Source organism: Phyllopteryx taeniolatus, chromosome 12 (assembly GCF_024500385.1).
Source record: "Phyllopteryx taeniolatus isolate TA_2022b chromosome 12, UOR_Ptae_1.2, whole genome shotgun sequence".
In the NCBI taxonomy this organism is placed as follows: Eukaryota; Metazoa; Chordata; class Actinopteri; order Syngnathiformes; family Syngnathidae; genus Phyllopteryx; species Phyllopteryx taeniolatus.
The window spans coordinates 8,645,222-8,666,250 of NC_084513.1; the positions used below are offsets into that span (position 1 = coordinate 8,645,222).

Genomic DNA, 21,029 nt, shown 5'->3' on the forward strand with positions numbered 1-21,029 from the left:
GATAAGTGGCGGCTGAGCTCCGGCATCGGCCACGGTGGCAGTAGCTGTTACGCAGAAGCTGTTCCCCAAGTATTCAAATGGTTGGAATAAGGTGACGTCAACTCTCGGTCAAAACCGAACATGACTAACCACTTCTGTGAGACAGTACACATAACAGTGCGCCGCCCACAGTTGCCACTGCTTTGTGGTCGGCATTAATTGACCTTAAAAGATCAATATTCAAGTGTACTGGAGTTCTCTTAGTTTTCAGCTCCAATTAGCAGGTTGGAATTGTATTTATTTGAACTGAGGACATCCATCCATCCATTTTCTGAGCCGCTTATCCTCACAAGGGTCGCGGGAGTGCTGGAGCGTATCGCAGCTATCATCGGGCAGGAGGCGGGGTACACCCTGAACTGGTTGCCAGCCAATCGCAGGGCACATACAAACAAACAACCATTCGCACTCACAGTCACACCTACGGGCAATTTAGAGTCTTCAATGAACCTACCGTGCATATTTTTGGAATGTGGGAGCAAACCGGAGTACCCTGAGAAAACCCACGCAGGCACGGGGAGAACATGCAAACTTCACACAGGCGGGGCCGGTAATCGAACCCCGGTCCTCAGAACTGTGAGGCAGACGCTCTAACCAGTTGTCCACCGTGCCGCCCTGAAGGACATCCATTGTTTTAATTTCATGCTTCTGCTTAGTATGTTTCTAGTCAAATAGTTTTAAGTGTACATGCAGTATCCTTTTGGTGCTCTCTATAAATGTTTTGATTGGATTTGACTTGAATTAATTGAATGATTGAATTACATGTGGGAGGAGAATGCTGGGCTTCGCATCACTTTTAGAAGTCCAACATAATGGCACACAAATTCTCCTCTAAAAGTACTGGAAGAATGAGGCGAATTCCTTTATTTTTGCTGTAGGTGGAAACATTTGGGTTTTGTCTCAAAGGATGAATGTGAAACAAGAGATCAGCAGTTCAGCACTGAAGATCTTACATCTGGATCCGATACGACTAAGACACATTTTCACCAAAATCTTTTATTGATTATTCAAATAAATAGCTTTGGGTTTTGCCTTTGCATGCTACAGTTACAGATAGATGTGTAATGAGTATAATTAATTAAATTGAAATAGGTTTCTGTGGGCGGCATGGTGGGCGACTCGTTAGCACGTCTGCCTCACAGCCTGCCTCAAATCCGGCTTCGCCTGTGTGGAGTTTGCATGTTCTCCCTGTGCCTGCGTGGGTTTTCTCCGGTTTCTCCGGTTTCCTTCCACATACCGAAAACAGGTAGGTTAATTGAAAACTCTAAATTGCCCGTAAGTGCGAATGGTTGTTTGTGCATATGTGCCTTCGATTGACCGGCGACCAGTCCAGGGTGTACCCCGCCTCTCGCTGGGAAAGGCTCCAGCAGGCCCACGACCCTAATGAGGATAAGCGTTATGGAAAATGGATGGAATGGATGAAAAACAGTATGAAGCTGAGAGAAGAAAATCAACACATTGGCCATAGCCAGTTCAATAATACGGCGTCTATCACTTCAAACTTATCGTACATTATCAAGAAGCACATCTCATAGATGATTAGATTTTTTATTTTTTTTTTATGCAGCGAAGACTTTCTGTAACTTCTACAAACAACCCAGGCTATACTTGCAGTAGCTCCTACCCGATATGCAAAGCTTATCTCTCAGTCGATAAACCACACTAGAACAACCCTCTTGTAAACCTCCCAGTTGCCAAAGGCACTACCAGATGTCATGGAAAACAATAGAAGTCCCACACAGATGTGAGGAAGGAGCCTTGTTCAACTCTCAATCAAACCATTGAAACCAATTATTGTACTACTTTCCTATTCCATAGGGCTTTGGTGGGATCTTGCGGCATCTTACAGTCAGAGCACAAAAAACATGAACTGCAAATACGCACAAAAAAAACAACACGTTTATTCTAAGATAGGTTGGCAGGTATTTAAGTTAGTGGACTGCGATGAAACGAGGAGGGGTTTACTGAAAGTAAGATTGTAAACAAGACGAGGATGTTAAAATAAGGAACAGACCGGAACCAACATCAGCTGCTCTATGACACAAACAAAGATGCACAGATGCACATCCACTGCGGTGCCCACCTTACCACCTGCTTCTTTGACATCCGCCAGCAAACGGAGTCAAAGGACATATGATGTTAGATGACAACACGGAACAGATGTTAATGAATACTTTAACAGTGTTTTTCTTTGAATCCATTTAACCACCCTGTCCAATTGTAAACAGTTACACCCCGTTGACAGGTCAGTTGAATAGAAATCATCCCAGAAAAGACAAAATGGGGCTGGTACACCTTCCAGAAGCTTTATAATTATACCTAAGAGTATTATCAATTGAATAGAAAGAAATATATTTAGGGCCCAAGCACCAGGTCTTGAACATGACACCCCAAAAACTCAGTGATTCCCCTGGAAAGAAACATGATTTGGTTTTACTGTAAAGCACAAGTATGAAATGATTGAAATATTATGCTACTCGCTCTCCTACAGTTGTGAAGTTTACTTTTCAAGGCTTTTTGATCCATTACTTGTTAACAATAAATTGAACAAGGTAAAGCCAGTGAGACATTATTGGCTAGATAGTTGCTGCTAAACTTCAGTTCAAATTATTTCCTGGCATGTGTAAAAACAATCCCACACACAGAATAGACATCTCTTTTTATTGCACATTATTATTCTAATTTAGTATTAATACCCAATCATTCACAAACATCTGTTGAATATCAACAAACAATCAAACTAAAGGAAATCAAAGTGGCCAAAGCCAGTGAATATTACCAAGCTTGATAGTATCATGTCTTGAAATAAACATCTTTTAATCATTCTAGCCTGCAGCTGGAGTTTATACAAATAGCACGTCTCTTCTGGGAAATTTCTGATGAGATTGGGTTCGTGTATGATGCAATTCAAATATTATGCCGCAATCTGATGGCCTTTTAAACCAACGTTAACATTAGCTTCCAACCAGTGCGGCTTAATTTTGTATTTCTCAGTATTTTGCTTGATGACGGTGTCAATGTATAATGTTGAGTAAAGAAAGATGATAAGGTATAAGAACACTAAGTGACACATAAATAAAATTGTGTTACTTAATTATGGAATATAAATAACATCAGAAGCCACTTTGGGGGACAATTTGTGGGTCAAATGTATGGTTTTCTCACTGTTTTTAACTGTTAGGCTTTCTGTGAACGATCATATATTGAATTGTATTTGTTTGGTTAGCTCTACATATTTGCAATGTTAAAGAGAACATACTAATTATTTTTTCAGAATTTTAAACAGTTTCCAGGTGTCTTCATATATGTGACATGCCTTCATCAAAATACCCTCTTTTTTTTTTTTTTTTTTTTTTAGCCTGTTTTGACTCATGTAATTGAGTCAGCGCTCACAGTGCCCTATATAATCTGTTTACAGTTAGGGGCAGAAAATAAAAGATTAATTCTTCCCTCTGCCTCTTCATTTTTTTATGTAGACATATGTCTGCTTTTATCTTTTATGTAATTAAATAAATGAAACAAAAAATAGGCTACTAATGCTTTAATATGTTAATGGGGAGTATGGATTATGGATCAAGTATGGACAAAGACACTTCATCACCAAGATGCTGAATTACACTTGTCAATTAGTGTGGCAGATATGCTCACCTTTTGGCTTTCACTCATTGACTCAATGGCGTTTCAGATTTGTATGGTACAGCTGTGACTTGTAGGTTTAATGGTTTTGAAACCACCCATATCGACCATAAGCTTTTTAGAGAGTTTAAGAGTCAAAACCAAAATTAAACGAAGCGTGAGGAGCACACAGAGAGTCTGAGCGCAGGAACAAATTGAACCACAGGAGGTAGCAACCTGCCAACTTTGATTACCAAATATTTCCATTTGAATTTCTTATCAGCTCTCTCAACACTAACATGAAATCCTGGCAGCCTGTAAGCGTTGCTGCAAAGAAGATATTGTTTTGATGAGACACGAGTGTAACCTTTTGAAATGTTTATAACGAGACTGCTGTAGACACGTTTTTATATGTTTATGATTGCGTGGTTAAATAAAAGGAATGTGAGCTCTAATGCAGTGCTGCTGAAAGTCCCTTCACTTCTTTTAAAGCCGCCTCTGCCCATCACCATCACTTACTAAATCCTTATCTGTACATTTGTGAGTACAAGGGCTTTTGCTTCGGTTTGTAATTTCGAATATTCTGTTCCAGATCTGCAGCTTTTAAATCTTCAAACAGCATCAAAATGGCCAACAGGAAGATGGAGCGCATCGGGAGGAATGGACTAGTGGCACTTATGCTAATGTATTCTTTTACTAAGGTAGGGCTGTCTACAAAACACACATTCACACCACAAAGCGCAGCCAGTAGGATTTTTAACATGTTAACCATTTTTTTAAAATAAGGGACCCTTTGCCTCATGAGGAAAACAATCCTCATGTGGGTTCTTACTGCTCTTATAGTGTACACATAACGGCACACAAATGTGACTGGATTAACAATATATGTGTATTTCATCCACGTGTCAAATCTTGTTGTGCATTTATCTCTTTAATCTCCTTGCAGATATGTGTGAAGGCAAGCCTCGAGGTCAATGAAACTCAGCAGCACCATCCAACCAACGTGTATCACGACTTGGGAATCACCCGGAACAAGATAGTCACAGCACAGTTTGAGTGCTACCAAAAGATCATGAAGGACAACCCTTCCGACAGACTAGGTAACCTAGTCGGTTTAGTACCTTTTAACGCTATCTACAACAGGCTGCGGAAAACAACAAACGCATACAGGGTTTTTTTTTTATGTTTGAAAGCTTTGCTTAGTAGCACTGAGCAGTTTGTCACACATTTTTGTTCCATCTTTGTCTGTGGTTTTAGAGCCCATGTGTAATCGCACATGGGACGGTTGGTTGTGTTGGGATGACACCAAGGCAGGCATCACCTCAGAACAACACTGCCCTGACTACTTCCAGGATTTTGACCCTTCAGGTACAGGACTGTAATGTTTTTGGGGAGGACAATAGAGTATATTTAGAATCCGAATGCATAATGTATTTTCCTCTTATCATCTGCAGAGATGGTTACAAAGATCTGCACTGACAGTGGTCAGTGGTTCCTGCATCCTGAGAGTAACCGCACATGGACCAACTACACACGCTGCAATGAACACACCAGCGAAGGCAGAGTGGTAGGAAAAAGTCCACTAGAATGCATAGACGAGGGGTTCTCAAACTTTTTTAGCCCCAGCAGAAGATTTTCCAAGGCCCACCTCATAATCCTAACGGCAATTAACGCCGTTTAAATATTCGTCAACTGGAATCCAATCCATCCACATACTGTATATCAGAATCAGAATCAGAATCAGAATCAGAATCATCTTTATTTGCCAAGTATGTCCAAAACACACAAGGAATTTGTCTCGTCAAGTAGCTTTTTTCAATGGGTAGGCATGGAAGAGGGTCTAGCCCTCAGGTGTCAAACTCAAGGTCCGGGGGCCAGATTCGGTCCGCCACATCATTTTATGTGGCCTGCAAAAGCAAATCATGTGTGTCAACTTCCATGATTCTTGCTAAAATCTGTTCCAAATTTTTGTATAATATTCATATGTAATAAATAGTAATGAACTATTGTAAGCATGTTTTGCCTCCAAATCCCTTTTCCAGTTACTTGAACAATAGTTGAACAAACCATTATCTTTGACTACTGATTTCAAAACTAGTTATCCATCAATTTGTTGTCTATGTGTAATAATATGATGAGGCGATTAAATATGGATAGGGTTTTACAATCATAATGGTCCTCTGAGGAAAACCGTATCTACAATGTGGCCCGCGACAACAATGAGTTTGACACCCCTGGTCTAGCCGATCTAGTCTGTGAAATTCAGGTTTTTAAACCGCTGTAATAACAAACAGATCCCTGTAGATAGTGGCGTTTTATCGCTTTGGATTTGAGATCCTCACAGCTTTTGCGTAGAAGATAAAGGCATAGGGGATGAATCTCGGCTTATCACTTTGATTATGAGGGAGAGAAATGCCAACACATTGGAAATGTAGGCACCTCACACTCAAATAGAGTATGTGTATGCATGGTAAAAACACAGAATGTGACGCGGTAGGGAGTAGAAAGTGTGTGTAGCAATTGTGAGAAAAGATGCCGCTGCTAATAGAGTGAATAACAAATGGCATGTCAAAAAGGCACTGAAATTCAACTAGAGCCAGACGGTGAGTCAGCGTCGCTAATGTCGTGTTTCATTGTTGTCTATCTGTTAAAAAAAAAATTCTTTGACCATCAAAAGCCCTTTCTCAGTCTTGATTTTGTTGTTTAATAGTTTGAGGCATCACCCGAAAATATATTAGCGTCACAGTTCTGCTTGACGTTTCTTTGCACAAAAGCAAATTTTCTCCACCTTTTGGTCAGAAGCGAGTTTTTCTTGGTGAAAGCAACCCATGTTCTCTTGCTGATTACTAGTCATCCATCCATTTTCCAGACCGCTTATCTTCACATTTTCAATTAACCTACCATACCACAGTACCCAGAAAACCCACGCAGGCACGGGCCCGGATTTGAACCCAGGTCCATAATAGAAAACGCTAGAAATACACTTTTTTTTCTGGTGAAAGAACTGTAGTCTACTCTTTCTTGAACCCACTTTGAAATCAGCTGGCAGTGAATGAATCCAACATAACTACCACGTACACCCCTAAATGTCATGGGAATTATTTATTTGAACTTTTCAACCTAAATATTCATGAGTAATGAATGAATGTGTAATACAAAGTAACTTATCCAAATTCACTTGAGTTGAACTCAATATTTATCCATCGTCTCTGTGAAGTCGCACTGACTTTGATATCCGGTTAACTGCTTCTCTTCCTTTCTTGCAGACAGCAATGAATCTTTTCTACTTGGCTCTCATAGGACATGGACTGTCCCTGACCTCCCTCTTCGTCTCTCTTGGAATATTCTTCCATTTCAAGTGTGTCATCGTTTCTTCATTTCAACATATGCATATCTTGTGACTTGTACTGATTTGTGTAGATGAATCATTTTGTGCGTTTTCCCTCTGTCAACAGGAGTTTAAGTTGTCAGAGGATCACGCTTCATAAAAACCTCTTCTTCTCTTTTGTACTCAACTCTGTGATCACTATCATTTGGTTGACAGCAGTTGCCAACAACCAGGAACTGGTGCAGAGGAATCCAGTAAGTATTTTTGGTTTAATGATTTCATGATATTTATTGTCTTCACCCTTTTTTCTGCAAGAGAGTAATTGTAGGTGTTGTGTGTGTTAGTTTGGCTCTCTTCCCATAAATAACCAAAAGAGCTGCTCACAGTTGCACTCTGTATTTAAAGGAGACATATGCAATTTTTCACAACATAAAACGTGTCTGGCATATTTACGTTAAAAAAAATGCACCAATTATCAAGTATTACAGCACGATATCCTCATGTAACACTGATTGACATCGCTTGGTTTTAGGGGGTTGGGGGTTGTCTGTTACCGTGACAACCAGGGTCAAAGCAAGGGCTAATCAATAATATTAGTAATCCCTTTAATGACTATTTTCAAGGAAAAGCAATTAGCAACAAATCTAGTGACTTTTACTGGAGACTGAGACTCTTCATAGTAGGGTAGCTGGTGATGTTAATCATGAAAATTTGATTGTATTTTCACTCATGGAGGCAGCACTTCATCACCAAACCGCCAGAGTATATTGGGCTAACATTGCAGCTCACCTTATTTTTGCTCTTCCATTTGATAGTGTAGACTGGCAGCCGGACTAAGCAGTCGTTTGAAAATGGCTTCACCCTGTCTAACTGCCAAGTCATGGGCGGAGAAATTCAGCTTGGAGGCAGATGATAAATTTGGGCAAAATTAAAAAGGGCTTGCTCACAAAAACGTTTTCAGAAATACTGTTAGGCAGATAACATATTTATTTGGTTGTGTAATTTCACACTTTGATTGGTGGGCAGGCACTCAAGACACCCAATTATTTGGCTACAGAAAATCTGGAAAATGCATTTTCCATTACATCTCCCTTTTTGAACAGGTGGTAATAGCTTTATTATTAAGGCCAGAGCCTTCAGAACTTTGAACAAAGAATTGTAAATACAAGGTAATTTGTGTAATACTGCATATGAAATACTTTTCTTCCTCAGACAAGCTGCAAAGTGTCCCAGTTCATTCATCTCTACCTGTTTGGTTGCAATTACTTCTGGATGCTGTGCGAGGGAATTTATTTACACACGCTCATCGTGGTGGCGGTGTTTGCCGAGAAGCAACACCTCATGTGGTACTATCTCCTCGGCTGGGGTATGTCAGCATTGCACATTTTGTGTTGTGTACACCAAGTGTCACACTTGTAACTATAGGATTTATTTTTTTCCAGGGTTCCCTCTTATTCCTGCTTCCATCCATGCCATTGCAAGAAGTTACTACTACAATGACAAGTACGGGGTCAAGCACTTGAAGCATTTAGGGATAGAATTCTGATTTTGCTTGTTTCATGTTACTTGTTTCATGTAATGTTTTGTTTAAAGTGTTACATCTGTGTTTCCCAACCTTTATTGAGCCAAAGCAAATACAGTATCCAATTTGTTACCAAGTGTTAGGTCACTGTTTCTCAACTTTTATTGAGCCAAAGCAAATATTTTAAATTAGAAAAATGTCAAGGCACAATACCACACGAAAATGTCACACGCATTTTATACACTGAAATAATGATGATCTCGTCTCAATTTACTTAAAAATGGGCTTACTTAAGTGTGACATCTGGACCTGTTTAGTTGAACACAAAGCTATTATTCTTTTAATAAATGGCAACAGGTGGATAAACAGGTTAATTGTACTGTATCTTCTGCCAGCTAGTGGAAGAGCATTTTATTGTCCGGCCTGTCACTGTACATCGCTGGCATAGATGGATGGACAAAGATACATTATTTGTAGTGAATCATTTTTGGACCAATTAAATGAAATTAGATAATTTCCATCGAATAATTAAAAACGGATAGATTTTAAAGTAGACTCAGAACTGGCTCGACTCTAAAATCCTATTGACATGCTTGCTGGTTCACCTGCCGTATGTCTCATTAATCCTGAATTATACTTTTTTTCCCCCCTCTGTTGTTTTCTTCTGCACATTAGCTGTTGGATCAGCTCCAAAACATCACTACTCTATATTATCCACGGCCCCATCTGTGCAGCTCTCCTGGTAAGAACGCCTTGGTCCGTGTCATATACATCTTTAATCCATTGTTATTGCACAGTGTGAAGCAATTAGCTGACGTTATATCATTCAATACTCTAAGATTTGTCAACCTATTTGTTGGTCTCCTGGGCCCACGTTGCATAATACAAATTCACCATATCAACTTTCGCAGTCCCTAAAAGGAACTAAATGTATACCCCCATTACACCGACGACTTCTCCGCGCAAGCAAGACTGTGTCACTTATCAGAATTTAAGGCTAAAACTATACAGTATGTGCGTCAACAAAACTCAATGCAGCTCTGTTTGGCTTTTGTCTTTTACCTTGAAATGGACGGATCTTCACCCAGTCTAGCTGCCAAGTCATGGGTGGAGAAACTCAGTGCATGGGGTGGTATTATGTAAATTAGACATACTATCAGTGGGCGAAAATTCTGAAATCCTCATTAGAAGCTCTATAAAGCTAACCCCTACCTATTCAATAATTCTAATTTCTGGAACATATCCTCCACTATTCACTGAAAAATGTACCTAGTTGTAGTTTTTTCGTTCCTACACGATTTGTGGGTGCCTTTGGGGAGTCTTTACGGGTAATATTGCGAGACTAGGTTCGCCCAAAAAAAATGTACTTCATTTTCAGTTGCAAATGATTATTATGTGGTAAACTAATATATCCCCTCCTTTTCCTTAAAATCTGGCAAGTAATATATCTTAGTTTAACACATTTTAATCATGTGCAACCGATGTACATGTTCGACTGAAGTAAATTCAAAGGACATTTTTTAGTATTGAAATTATATTTAAGTTTTTGGGATCATAGTTTGTGGTATATTTAGGGTTAAACTATTAAGATAGGCAGTGATTTAAAAAAAAGAATTAGGGGCACAGGCTCGTTCCCCACCTCCGAATAGTGGGAGTTTACTGTATCATGTCAATTTCCACATTGTTACGTAACAAAGGGCAAACTTTCTCAATTCCTGAATGTAAGCTATACACGCCAAATCAGTTTAGTTAACAATGCAACTCTTTCTATGTCACTTCGATTTGCATCCCTCAGGTCAATTTGTTCTTTCTATTGAACATCGTAAGAGTGCTCATCACCAAGCTCAAGGTGACCCATCAAGCCGAGTCGAGCCTCTACATGAAGGCCGTGAGAGCAACTCTCATCCTGGTACCGCTTCTGGGCATCCAATATGTCCTGCTTCCCTACAAGCCGGAGGGGCGGGTTTCCTCAGAAATCTACGACTACATCATGCACATACTGATGCACTACCAGGTGAGAAGTGTGAATGACGCGGGGCTTGCATGTTCCAACATGTTTCGACCTTAATGTTGATACACCGGTGCCAAATACTGTAGTGTTGATCTTTTTATCACCGAAGAATTGGTGTTCTGCACTAATTTGCCCGACCATAGCGCCTACTGTATTTGATCAACAGCTTATGTTAAATTAAAAAAATGGTGAATAATGTATGCATTGTTACTACTTTGTTCTACTAGAACTTCTGCACTGTTTGTCGTGATAATTCTCATTGTGAAATATATCAGCAAACTTTATCTAGAAGCTTACTTTTTAAAGGAGGCATATTCTGCATTTTTCAATTCAAAACAGTTCGCAGGAAATATGACATGCTTTCTTCAAAATATCACAACCATCAATAATCTTTCTGAAATCAGCCAGTTTGAGTAGATGGCCGATAGCAAGAACGACTTTCGTTACCATGACGACCAGGGGCCGCGCTCAGGGTGGTTGCATGTTGAGCCCGGAGTCGAAAGAAGCGAGTGTGAAATGCGTGGTAAACAGGGACCCCCGCACATCAGCATGGATTGTATTTTCCCTCAGGGGGCAGCACTTCATCACCAAGCTGCTGAATTACACTTTTCAAGTAGCGTGCGGCTCTGTCCGTGGCACATGCAGCAAACACATCACTAAACACATACTGTACATAACTGGCGGTGACAATTTTACTGACCATGTTAGCCCAAGCTAATGCGTGCATCCAACAAAACTCTGCAGGTCTGCTTACCTTCTTGGCTTTGACATGAGAGTATTTCAGACAGTGAAGTCTGGATGTGGCTTGAAAGTGGGGGATCTTCACCCATCTTAGCTTCCAAATCATGGGTGGAAAAACAAGCAAAAACTGTTGTTTGGCAAATCGGTGTGTAGTGTACTGACTAAAATGTGTTGAACTGTATTTGTTTGAATTGCTGTTGTGAAAACTAGTTAAAAGTTTGTTTGGTTCTTTGTGTGGATGGATACTGGGGTGTCCTGCGTTCCGAGGGGTCTGTGAACATTTCAGGGTTTTTTTTTTTTAATGATTGATTGAATGGGTGGTGCGTCCAATGGGATTCGGAGAAGGAGGTGGGTCGTAGGAGAAAAGAGCGGGAGATGCGGCGGGGGAAGAAGAGTTTTTTTTTTTGGGGGTTCTGGACCTGGTTTTCCACGCGAACGGATTGGTTGGTTTTTCCACGCGAACGGATTTACTGTTTCAACGCGAACGGATTTACTCTTTCAACGCCACGGGTCCTGCCTGCTCAACGCCACCGGGCTGCCGCTTCGACGCTACGGGATCCAGTCGCTGTGCCTACTGAAGCGTTTTGAGGGCGCGTTCCTACGCCAATCGGTTTCGGTTTCTTTTCGGTTCGACGGTTTTGTGAGTACTGCCAGTGAGGGCTACATGGATCTTGTCTGTATGGATTTCTTGACAATTGAGCCTGACTCCAGAAACATGTGTAATGTGCTTGTAGTTACAGATCACTACACACGTTATGCTCAAGCTTTTGCGACTAAGGATCAAAAGGCGTCAACAGTTGCTAAGGTCCTGTGGGAACAATATTTTGTCCACTATGGTCTACCGAAGCGAGTACACTCGGATCAAGGCAGAGATTTCGAGAGCCGCCTCATTCATGAACTGTTGAGTATGCTTGGTATAAGGAAGTCTAGAACCACACCCTACCACGCGCAGGGTGACCCGCAACCTGAGCGTTTCAATAGAACTCTTCTCAACATGCTCGGTACTCTTGATGCACAGGACAAAAGTAAATGGAGTAAATACATCAGTCAGCTGGTGCATGCATACAACTGCACGCTAAATGAGTCAACAGGCCACTCGCCATATTTTCTCATGTTCGGTCGAGAGGCTAGACTGCCAGTAGATGTGGCATTTGGAGTCTCAAGTGATGGTACATCCACCAAGTCCTATCTGAAATACGTCAAAAACATGAAACGAGAATTACAGACTGCCTACCAGCTCGCCGAGAGCATGGCTAGAAAAAAAAATGAAGGGAACAAACAACGCTACGATCAGAGAGTTCGTTTCTGTCCATTAGTCTCTGGTGACTGGGTGTTAATCAGAAATCTTGGACTGCAAGGAAAACACAAGCTAGCTGATCATTGGAAACCTACACCATACGTTGTGGAGAGTCAACTCCCTGGTTTGCCTGTGTTCAAGTTGAAGCCAGAGAACGGACAAGGCTCTAACAAAGTATTGCACCGAAATCACATTCTGCCCATTGGACAGGAAGTGAAATTGAATGTGGAAAAGAACGAAGATACACTTCAACGCAAAAGGAGAGCCAGCAAAAGACTCAAAGCAAAGAGGGCTGAAAACTGTAATCTTTCTGGTGTACCAGCGTTTGATCATGTTGAAAAGATTGAGTCTGCATCTGACTCAGAAGAGGATGAAATGGGTGTGTGGTATGATTATCACTCCATATGTGAGTCAAGACAACCGGAAGCTCAGGAAACTGTTCAATCAGAACCTGTCAGCCTGGATTTGGATCAAGTTGTCCCTCCAATTAACCAAGAGATGGATGAGGTTACAGTTGAGGCACCTGCGGCAACAGATGACGATGGATCCGTAGTGCAAGATGAGACTTTTGAAAGTACTGTTGATACTGGAAGGGACACTGAAGCACAGACATTCGATGTAACGACTGTGAGACAAGACAGTGTTACAGAGAGTTCCGACGAGGCACGACGGCCTCAAAGACTGAAAAGGGTTCCTACCCGACTAACCTATGACTTGTTAGGGAGTCCAAGCTCTGTGGCAGTTAGTACTCATACTGTCTCTCTAGCTAAGGTTGATGATAAGACAGATGGCTTATCCCCATCACCTTTGAGGTACAAGAGCACTTTTTATAAGTGGATTGGTTTGAGAGGGGAGTGTTTATCCTGTTCATAAAAGGTTATGTTGTTATACATGTCATGAGGGCATGACCATTTTTTTTTGTGGGGGGAGAGTGTAGTGTACTGACTAAAATGTGTTGAACTGTATTTGTTTGAATTGCTGTTGTGAAAACTAGGTAAAAGTTTGTTTGGTTCTTTGTGTGGATGGATACAGGGGTGTCCTGCGTTCCGAGGGGTCTGTGAACATTTCAGGGTTTGTTTTTTTTCCCTCTTTGCTCACAAATACACGAGTGAACAATAACAACCCCGGACGAGCCCCCACATGTAGCCCTCACTGGCAGTACTCGCAAAACCGTTGAACCCTCAGTTCACTGGGGAAAAGAAACCGAAACCGATTGGCGTAGGAACGCGCCCTCAAAACGCTTCAGTAGGCACAGCGACTGGATCCTGTAGCGTCGAAGCTGCAGCCCGGTGGCGTTGAGCAGGCAGGACCCGTGGCGTTGAGCAGGCAGGACCCGTGGCGTTGAAAGAGTAAATCCGTTCGCGTTGAAACAGTAAATCCGTTCGCGTGGAAAAAACAACCAATCCGTTCGCGTGGAAAACCAGGTCCAGAACCCCAAAAAAAACTAACTCTTCTTCCCCCGCCGCATCTCCCGCTCTTTTCCCCCCACGACCCACCTCCTTCTCCAAATCCCATTGGACGCACCACCCATTCAATCAATCATTAAAAAAAAAACCCTGAAATGTTCACAGACCCCTTTGAACGCAGGACACCCCAGTATCCATCCACACAAAGAACCAAACAAACTTTTAACTAGTTTTCACAACAGCAATTCAAACAAATACAGTTCAACACATTTTAGTCAGTACACTACAGGTGAAATTCAGAAGAACTCACTCAACATTTTCGGTGAAATACTTCGGAGATATTGAAATAATTACTTAGTTGTTGACCTTGTCCACCAAGACTTTTTTTTTTTATTATTTACCTTCTTCTGTAAGTTAAAGTCAAGCATGTCCTCTGTTTATGTTATGGGCAGCAGGAAGGAAGGTACAAATTATGCAAGATGAGAAGTGTTGAAGTCACTCGGCTCTTGGCTGAGTTATCTGATCATTGCGAGGGTTTCCAGGATGGGCAGGGAGGGAAGTGCAGGAAGTGGTTGTTATGCAAGAGGCCGTATTAACTAAACAAACTCGCAAAAAGACACCATCTGAAGTTTGGCGTCAATCTCAACAGAATATTGAATGTTTTCGCATTATACTGCATGTTTATCCCATCAGTGCTCTCATGGCCTTTTTATTGGTTTGAATGACAGGGACTGCTGGTAGCCACCATCTTCTGCTTTTTTAATGGAGAGGTAAGACAGAGTTAATTATTTTTTTGTTTCAAACATTCATAGATTTGCATGCAATGCATGCACAAACATATTGATCCATATTTCCTTTGACAGAGTGCGGTTTCTGCATTATTTTCTAATTAGGGCTTTGCTCGAGGACTATAGATTTCTAAAATGTTGGCTAACAACCAAACACTGCTCGTTGACAAGCGCTGCCAAGGTTTCGTATCTATTAATATTGTGTAATTATATTATTGCTAATTATATATAACACACTCCAAGACAAACCAGACCCTAAATTCAGTGAGAACTCTAATGGCAACCACAAATTCCTCTCCTATTTTTTTTTCAGAAACCTGCAATTAAAGACAATGTTGAATTGGTGCCCCATTTGTAGATATAACAGCTTCCACTCTCCTGGAAAAATTTTGCATTGTCTCTGGGATCTTGTTAAGTACTTTAAGTCTCCTGTTATGTTGCGGGTCAAGGTCAAATTGACCAGTACAAAAGCAAAAAAAAATTTTGTTTTTTATGGACGAAACTTATTCTATCCATCCATTCATTAATCCATATTATCTACAGTGCCGTGAAAAATTATTGGCTCTCTATATTTTTGCAAAGTTTCCCCACTTTAAGATCATCAAACAAATGTAGATATCAGACAAATATAACTTAAAATGCTGTTTTTACAGTAAATGGGGATTTAATTTATTAAGGAAAAAAAATATTCAGTTACCTGATCCTGTGTGAAAAAGTAATTAACCCCCTTGTTAAATTGTGAATTAATTATAGTTAATCACAGTTTTTGGTTAAATTTCACTGATCACACCAAAGCCTGACTATATCCTGACCTGTTCAATCAAGAAATCACTTAAGCAGAATCCGTCCCGAAAAATTCAAGTCGGACAAACGATATTAAAACGCTGCCAAAAAATGACAGGATCGAAAGAAATTCCAGATCATTCTAGAAATAGAGTAATTGACATCTATCAGTCTGGAAAGGCTTACAAAAGCGATTTCTAAATCTTTCGGATTCCAGCAAACCATAGGGACAGCCATTATCCTCACATGGAGAAAAAAAAATGGAACAGTGGTGAACCTTTCCAGGAGTGGCCGGCCTACGAAGATTACCCCAAGGGAACAGTGAACAATGACTAATCCAGGAGGGCACAAAGGAACTCAGGACAACTTCTAAAGAAATGCAGGCCTCCCTTGCCTCAGTTAAGGTCAGTTCATGACACAACAAAACGGAAGAGAATGAGAAAAAAATGGCATCCATGGCAGAGTTCCAAGACGGAAACCATTGCTGACCAAAAAGAACAAAAAGGCTCGTCTTATTTTTGCATCTAAAACTTATGAATGATTCCCAAAACTTTTGGAAGAAAATTATATGGACTGACAAGATGAAAGTGGAGCTTTTTGGAAGGTGTGTGTCTCATTACATCTGACATAAATATAAAAATAATTTCAAAAAAAGAACGTTATACCAACAGTCAAACATGGTGGTGGTAGTGTGATGGTCTTGGGATCCTTTGCTCCTTCAAGACCTGGACAACTTGCTGTGATTGATGGAACCATGAATTCTGCTCTTTGACAGAAAGTCCTGAAGGAGAACGTTCAGCCATCAGTTTTTGACCTCAAGCTGAAGCGCACTTGGGTTCTGCAGCAGGATAGCGATCCAAAACACACCAGCAAGTCAACTTCTGAATGGCTTAAATAAACAAAATAAAGGTTTTGGAGTTGCCTAGTCAAAGTCCAGACTTGAATCCCATTGAAATGCAGTGCAATGACCTTAAAAAGCCGGTTCATGCTCGAAAACTCTCCTTTTTTGCTGAATTCAAACAATTCTCCAAGAAAGAATGCGCCAAAATATCTCAACAGAGATGTGAATGACTCAATGCCATTTATAGAAAATGTTTGATTTCAGTTGTTGCTGCTGAGGATGCCCCCACCAGTTATTAGGTTTAGAGGGCCATTACTTTTTCCACACAGGGCCAGGTAACTTTGAATAGTGTTTTTTTTTTTTTCCCTTAATAAATAAAATCATTATTTAAAAGCAGCATTTTAAGTTCACTTGGGTTATATTTATCTGATATTTACATTTGGTTGATAATCTTAAACATTAAAGTGGGGAAACTATGCAAAAACATAAGAATTTGAGAAAGGGGCCAGTACCTTTTCACACCACTGTACTTCTGCATCGCCGAGGTTGGGTTGCGGGGGCAGTAGCGTAAGCAAGGCAGCCTGGACTTCCCGCTCCCGAGCCACTTCATTCAATAGAAGAGTTGAACTGGTTATCAAAGTTTCTTGCAATTCTATATTGGCCGACGAACAGCAGACTGATGCCTTCCTGTGGTTTCTCTGGCCAGGTCCAAGCAGTTTTACGGCGGCACTGGAACCAGTACAACCTCCAGTTTGGCAGCAGCATCGGAAACCATTCGGACGCCCTGCGCTCGGCATCCTACACGGCTTCCTCCATCACCGAGGTGCAAGGATGCTACAGCATCGACGGCCAATCGGAACACATGAACGGCAAAGGATGCCACGACACGGATGCTTCCATCCTAAAGACGGAAAACGCCTTTGCCTGACCACGAGGTGTCTTCCAACTCAACCCTCAGCAGCTTTGGTACTACGTGACCACCAGCTTCCAACCACTGAGACTGGACTGTTCAGGGTTGAAGGAAAAAGACTACATACAACTCACCATTCTGTCACATTGACATGGGCCCATTAATTGTCATGATAAATGTGATTTATAGAAGGCCTTTTATTACAGTGCAGTACAATGAATGCTTTTGATCTGGTTAGTGCCAAATTGGCAAGTCCTTGCCTGCGTCATTCATTAGGCCCTGGAGTCTGAAGGCCCTCCTGGAATTGTTGTTTATCTTTGTCTTATATCTGTCTTCTTCCTTCTAAATTTGTGTTTAGGGTGTGAAAGTTAGAACAAAATTAGCCCCCAACACCAGTTTCACAGATCAACACGAAACTGGCTGGACTGTCACTATTATAACAGGACACATGAAAAAGTCTCAAGAACCCATGCATGAAATTAAACAGGAAGTTGTCGTTTTTGGTGTGAATCGGCCATTTAGGCAAATTTCTCCGCTTGGACTCTTTACAAACTCCTACGAGGGAATGCACCTAAATAAACCCCAGTTGGAACTGACTATCCTATAAGATGAGTGACGATAAATTGAAGTCAGGCGAGTGTACCAGTACACCATGAGTGATCTTCGATATATACGTTCTTGCCAACAGCACATCAATGAGTGTAACATTTGTTCTATACAGCAGCTATATTCCTCTCCTTGAGATTTTAACAAGTGGAACATACAGTATTTTACCCAAATGAGCCCCAATTGGAAGTAGTATCCTCCACACATGGGCGATGCCATATAACATGGTGTCAAAGTTTGATCATCGTTTCAAGGATTCAGCAAGAATATGGAATTTAGCTTTATTTTTTTTCCCCATAAATAACACAGAACAGATGTTTCATGTAATAATATATTCATATTATATCATGTATTTCATATTAATTTATCCATTGGTATTCTTGTTGATAAAAGTAATTACTGTATTTATTTGTGCTGTTGATAAGCTTACTTTTTAGTTCATCAAGTAATACAGTGTACTGTATTAGCTTTGGCAACTTAACAAACCTTTTCAAAGCATTAATGTTTTTTTTTGTCGTCGTTTTAGATTTAAGAGAGAATTGGTTCAGAAGCAGAATTTATTACACTTTTTTTTTAATCAAGTAAACTGTCGTATGTGCTCTGCCTTGGCCAGACACACTGGTGGTATTGGTATATGGAAGTAGGCTGGGGACACATGACAATTATGAAATCTTTTTTTAGACGTAGCGGTAATTATCGTTTTTTATTATCGCAGTGCTTTTTTTATCATATTCATTTGAGAACAGCAACTTCAAACACTGGAAAGAGAGAAAAATGTGCCGCAGAATTCATATTGTACTTGATGCTCGTAGGACTCGCAACATTTGAATGCACAAAAGTTTGTTACTGTTACTGTTGAACACCACTACAGTGCCATATGATTATCTATAAAATGATGCAGTATTAAAACATTTTTTTATATTGCTTGCCATATATTGGAGATTGACTTTTTTCCCATTATGTGTATACCTTCTGGCAGAGTGAAACACGTGAAAGAGGTTGATTTTGAAACATCACATACAGTTGAGTTGTTCCAATTACTAAATTGAATTTGAACATTCAACAACACTTTCCATATTATCCATGATGCCACGATATAAAAAAAAAAAAAAAAAAGAGCAGGTGTAAATACGCTAAATAGAGAGAACACGAGTGAGAACCGTGTGTGGGCATGGTTTATATTTACAATATTTACGAGTGCAATATACTCCGAAGCCTTTAAGTGTGGAGTATTATGTGACAGTGTGTGAGACGTTGGTAGATCAACCAAAAAAAAAAAGAAGTGATAGACAAGGGCAACCGCTGTATTATTTACCGCCATGCTTTGTGAGGTTCTCACATCATTTCTATTGAATGTGGGGAGAATCACCATAGGTTCTCCGTGGACCGCCATATTGTCAGCGAACATGCTGTATGTGTATTTTGTAGATAGTTTCTTCAACCTCCCACTGTGAGAGTAAAACTCAAACAATATTTCATTTTTATATTGGACACAATTCCCATCTGCGAAAGCACCAGACGTTCTGACCACTACCCCCAAACCCCACCCCACCGGCATCTTCACAGTTAGCTAAACAGTATATTTTTTTTAAGTTTTAGTGATTGTCGGCAAACAGGAATAAATACATGCACACATGAAAGAGAATGTATGCGATCGCGAAAGCAACTCAAGACTTTCGCGAAGCCAGTGGACTGATCTAAACCCAATTAAGCATGCAAAACAATTAAAGCTGATAGTCTTCAAATTTAAAAAGTCTGTCACTGTCCAAATACAATGCAGATTCTTTTTATACGATAAGCTCTGCCACCCATAGGATGAAATTGCAATGGTTGCAAGATGTTACATTTCCATTGACAGATGATGGAGGGTTGGAATTTACCAGGTGTTGATATATCATAATGGTCTTGGGAAAGTATCACAACCATGGTGACTCCATTGTGTATTTATGTACAGTTTTACTTCTTTTTATGATGCTAAAAAGAGGTTGCGAAGTCCCAGTGATGCTAAAAGGAGGTTGTGAAGTCCCAGTGACCCTTGTGGTATCACGGTGTAAAGTAGTATGACAAAAGCATTTTGGACGATGTTTGTCGTTTATGTTTATACTGTACTGTATTCTACTTTGGTAGTCTTAAGTGACACCACTCTGCTGTTTGAATGTAATTGTTGGCAGATTCTGTGATGTGAAAAAAAAATCTTTTTACATACGTCTATTTTTTATTATTATTCCACTGAACTGAACAATGTTGCGATAGTGTATTTATCTTCATACAACAGTATAGCACAGCACTTGTTTGTTGTTCATAGCTTATTTTAGTATGTTTTTGTTTATTTCTTTAGTTTATTGTGAATGAATATAACTCACCACAGTTTTCTTACACTGACCTAATAAAGGTAACTACAATATTTATTGTTGCCATAATTTTCCTTATTGTTGAAGGGCATTTAGGTACACTTCCGCACAATCTACACTATGTTCCAAATTCAAGGATTTCCGGATTTACACATTATATGGCATGAAATTTGATACACAAGGTCCTAGATTAGCCCAATAAATCTCAAGACTTGTAGAATACGATTGGAATAAGAAATTGTATTTATTATTAAAATATATATATATATATACATATGTTGTTTTGTTCATTTTCCTGTATAATCAATGCAATTGAAGTTGAATGTTTTCTTCGTCAACAATTACAATGGCTTTACTTATAATTGTGATTTGTGAAGCAAACCATCATGACAAAAGTATTTTTCGGGCAAAATTACACAAAGTAAAGTAAAATATGATGCAGAACAGTTAAAAAACAAATTGGTTATACAGACCTCATCTTTAATGGTCAAGGTACATGTTAAGCAAGGAGCCCCTCTTTGATATCACCTTATCAACACCGCCATCCATTGAACTAGTAAGTCAATGGATAGTTTCTGCCAGGATAACATTTGAGGATGCAAGAGTTGTCTCCAAGAGGTACTGTTTGGAGGGATACTGCCTTCCACCCTCCACAGGTTCTCAATAGGGTTGAGATCAGGTGATGATCATGGCCACACCATGAGTTTTTCATCCATTTATACCCTGAGCAACTAAAGCTTTAATCGTATTCTTTGTAGTGTTGGATGGTGTGTTGTCTAGGATGATCAGTTCAC

General features: G+C 40.2%; 1 protein-coding gene across 4 annotated transcripts in view; it reads left to right on the plus strand.

Annotated features, from left to right (window-relative positions):
* The window catches only part of calcrla (calcitonin receptor-like a), a 35,029-nt gene extending 14,739 nt beyond the window's left edge, over window positions 1-20,290 (plus strand). Inside the window, exons 2-13 of one of the 4 annotated variants that reach the window (XM_061792641.1) lie at window positions 4,244-4,352; window positions 4,598-4,751; window positions 4,909-5,019; window positions 5,106-5,218; window positions 6,918-7,009; window positions 7,107-7,233; window positions 8,192-8,345; window positions 8,422-8,482; window positions 9,177-9,243; window positions 10,329-10,515; window positions 14,685-14,726; window positions 17,075-17,211. In XM_061792641.1, the coding sequence (XP_061648625.1) occupies window positions 4,278-4,352; window positions 4,598-4,751; window positions 4,909-5,019; window positions 5,106-5,218; window positions 6,918-7,009; window positions 7,107-7,233; window positions 8,192-8,345; window positions 8,422-8,482; window positions 9,177-9,243; window positions 10,329-10,515; window positions 14,685-14,719 (1,176 nt within the window). In that variant the 5' untranslated portion in view covers window positions 4,244-4,277 and the 3' untranslated portion in view covers window positions 14,720-14,726; window positions 17,075-17,211. Of the gene's footprint in view, window positions 1-4,243; window positions 4,353-4,597; window positions 4,752-4,908; window positions 5,020-5,105; window positions 5,219-6,917; window positions 7,010-7,106; window positions 7,234-8,191; window positions 8,346-8,421; window positions 8,483-9,176; window positions 9,244-10,296; window positions 10,516-14,684; window positions 14,727-17,074 lie in introns of all 4 variants that reach the window. The other 3 variants (XM_061792639.1, XM_061792638.1, XM_061792640.1) reach the window with 3 other exon arrangements.
* The last annotated feature ends 739 nt before the right edge of the window (window positions 20,291-21,029 follow it).